Consider the following 1946-nt stretch of genomic DNA (forward strand, 5'->3'; position numbering starts at 1 on the left):
CCAGAAACCCAAACGGCTCCGCAAGGCCCCGGTGCCACTGCGGGACACCGGCGCGGCTCTGCACTCCTCCGGCGGGGCGCTCGGTGATGAGCGGCTCTTCCTTTGCTTTCTGTTTTTTGGTTGGTTTTCTTCCTTTTTCTTTTTTTTTTTCTTTTTTTTCCTTTTTTTTGTCGGTCGGAGTTTACAGTGACATTTTCTTAGCACATTTCGGTGACCCTCTTTTATTTTTTTGCCAGTGCTATAATTAACTACATACAAAGAATGCGCCTCGTTTACACATGGCAGCCAGGAAAGACGCCTGAGCTTTGAAGACCGCTGCTATCGCGTTTTCGATCATGTTTCCCCACATATTACACCACGAATTCTCCATGTGTGGTAGTTTCAGAGTTATACGTTTTTGTCTTGAACGTGTTATTTTGTTTGCCCGCGCATTTATGTATTTACGGATTGATTTATGTAACCGAAAGTAAAGATGAATCTTTGTTCACCCCCCCCCCCTTCATCACACATGCCTGTGAATTATTCGGTATAATGCGTGTGCGTGTGCGCGCGACTTGTGCATATGTACAAACACATATTAACACAACCAACGGGTAGGAATTAAATTATTGTTCGGTTTGACACTAAAAGTAATTTCCATGGAAGAACTGCGTTTCGTCGTTCGAGACGTTTGGTTTTCTTTCTGCCATTTTGAAATAAACGCACACAATATTAGAAATAGGTAAACAAAGGGGGGGGGGGACATACGAGGTAAAATCTGTCAATCTGCCTGAGATAAAATATTAAAAAGAGATGGTGTGGGCTTGGTGACAATTTCTTACCAGAGCCTCTGCTAGAATCAACATAATAGAGTGTTGTGGGGCAAGAATATTGTGTACGTATTGTTAGTTATAGATCAGCCCCCTCCATGGTTATTTTCGAAAATAGGGAGGCTAACGTCGTAGGATTCATGGCAGTAGAATATCCAGTAAAATACATTTCAACAAATCAGTGGACTTTGTAAAATCTCTCTGTTTCGTGACCTTCGGGTCTTTTTCGAGTCTGTTGCCTTGGCCCAACGCTGACATGCTGAAATTTATAGTCCAAGATTTTAAGACCTAGTTTGTCTGCATTTTTTGGCTTTTTTTTTCCCTCTAACAAACACAAACATCAAAATAAGGTGGTTTCAAAGAAAAGCGCCATAGCATATCGTAAACTCATTAGGTCCAGACGTCTAGCCATCTCAATGGTTTTATTATACCGCGGTTCTTCCTGTTTTAAAAGAATTATAGGTATCTTCTCGACAATGGATGGGAAGCAATGCAACACCTTTTCCTGGCACTGCATGCTTTTGCCTTTTTTTTTTTAATAGAGGTAAAAAACATTAAACACCAGGTCTCTCAGCTCTCCCCTTAATCTTGAATTAACCGAACTGCTCGTAAATATTTACGGGTCCTTCATTTTAATGGTTGCTCTTTAAACAAAGCATTTTTTACAATGAACTTCATCTCAATTATCTTGATAAAGTCATGTGTGTTTATAAATGCAGAAGGCATGAGACGCGCTGCTAAATGAGCTCTCGCCAGCAAAGCTGGACGTTTGGAAGCAGCCGTGTCCCCCCAGAGCTTCCCAACCTTCCGATTAAAGAGCGCAGAGGTTAGAAACGCCAAAAAAAAAAAAAAAAAGGTTTAAGCGAATAGGCATAATTTTGCTTCACTGGCCCTGGAGGACCGGTGCGGAAATATTTCCTAAATTATCCCAAGAGACGGCTGGTGTTTCAAAGACCGCTCGTACGTAAGGCATTCGGGAGCAGTGCGGCAGCGGGCGCACCTACACGGCGCGGCCGAAGCCGGCCTCTCCGCCGCTGACCTCCAAGAGCAAATGTCTGTTAGGCACGGGGGGGGGGAAGTGATTTTCCTCCGGCCTTTGTGGCTGCCAGAGGTGCTGCTGCCCCCGGCCGGGTTTTC

At 43.9% G+C, this 1946-nt stretch overlaps 1 protein-coding gene across 1 annotated transcript in view; it reads right to left on the minus strand.

The window, feature by feature from the left end:
• HOXD8 (homeobox D8) overlaps positions 1-337 on the minus strand; it is a 4064-nt gene extending 3727 nt beyond the window's left edge. Inside the window, exon 1 of the mRNA XM_009333231.1 lies at positions 279-337. Coding sequence (XP_009331506.1) covers positions 279-337 — 59 coding nt within the window. The remainder of the gene's footprint in view (positions 1-278) is intronic.
• Between the last annotated feature and the right edge of the window lie 1609 nt (positions 338-1946).

This window comes from Pygoscelis adeliae, unplaced genomic scaffold (assembly GCF_000699105.1).
Source record: "Pygoscelis adeliae isolate BGI_AS28 unplaced genomic scaffold, ASM69910v1 Scaffold160, whole genome shotgun sequence".
Lineage (NCBI taxonomy): Eukaryota > Metazoa > Chordata > Aves > Sphenisciformes > Spheniscidae > Pygoscelis > Pygoscelis adeliae.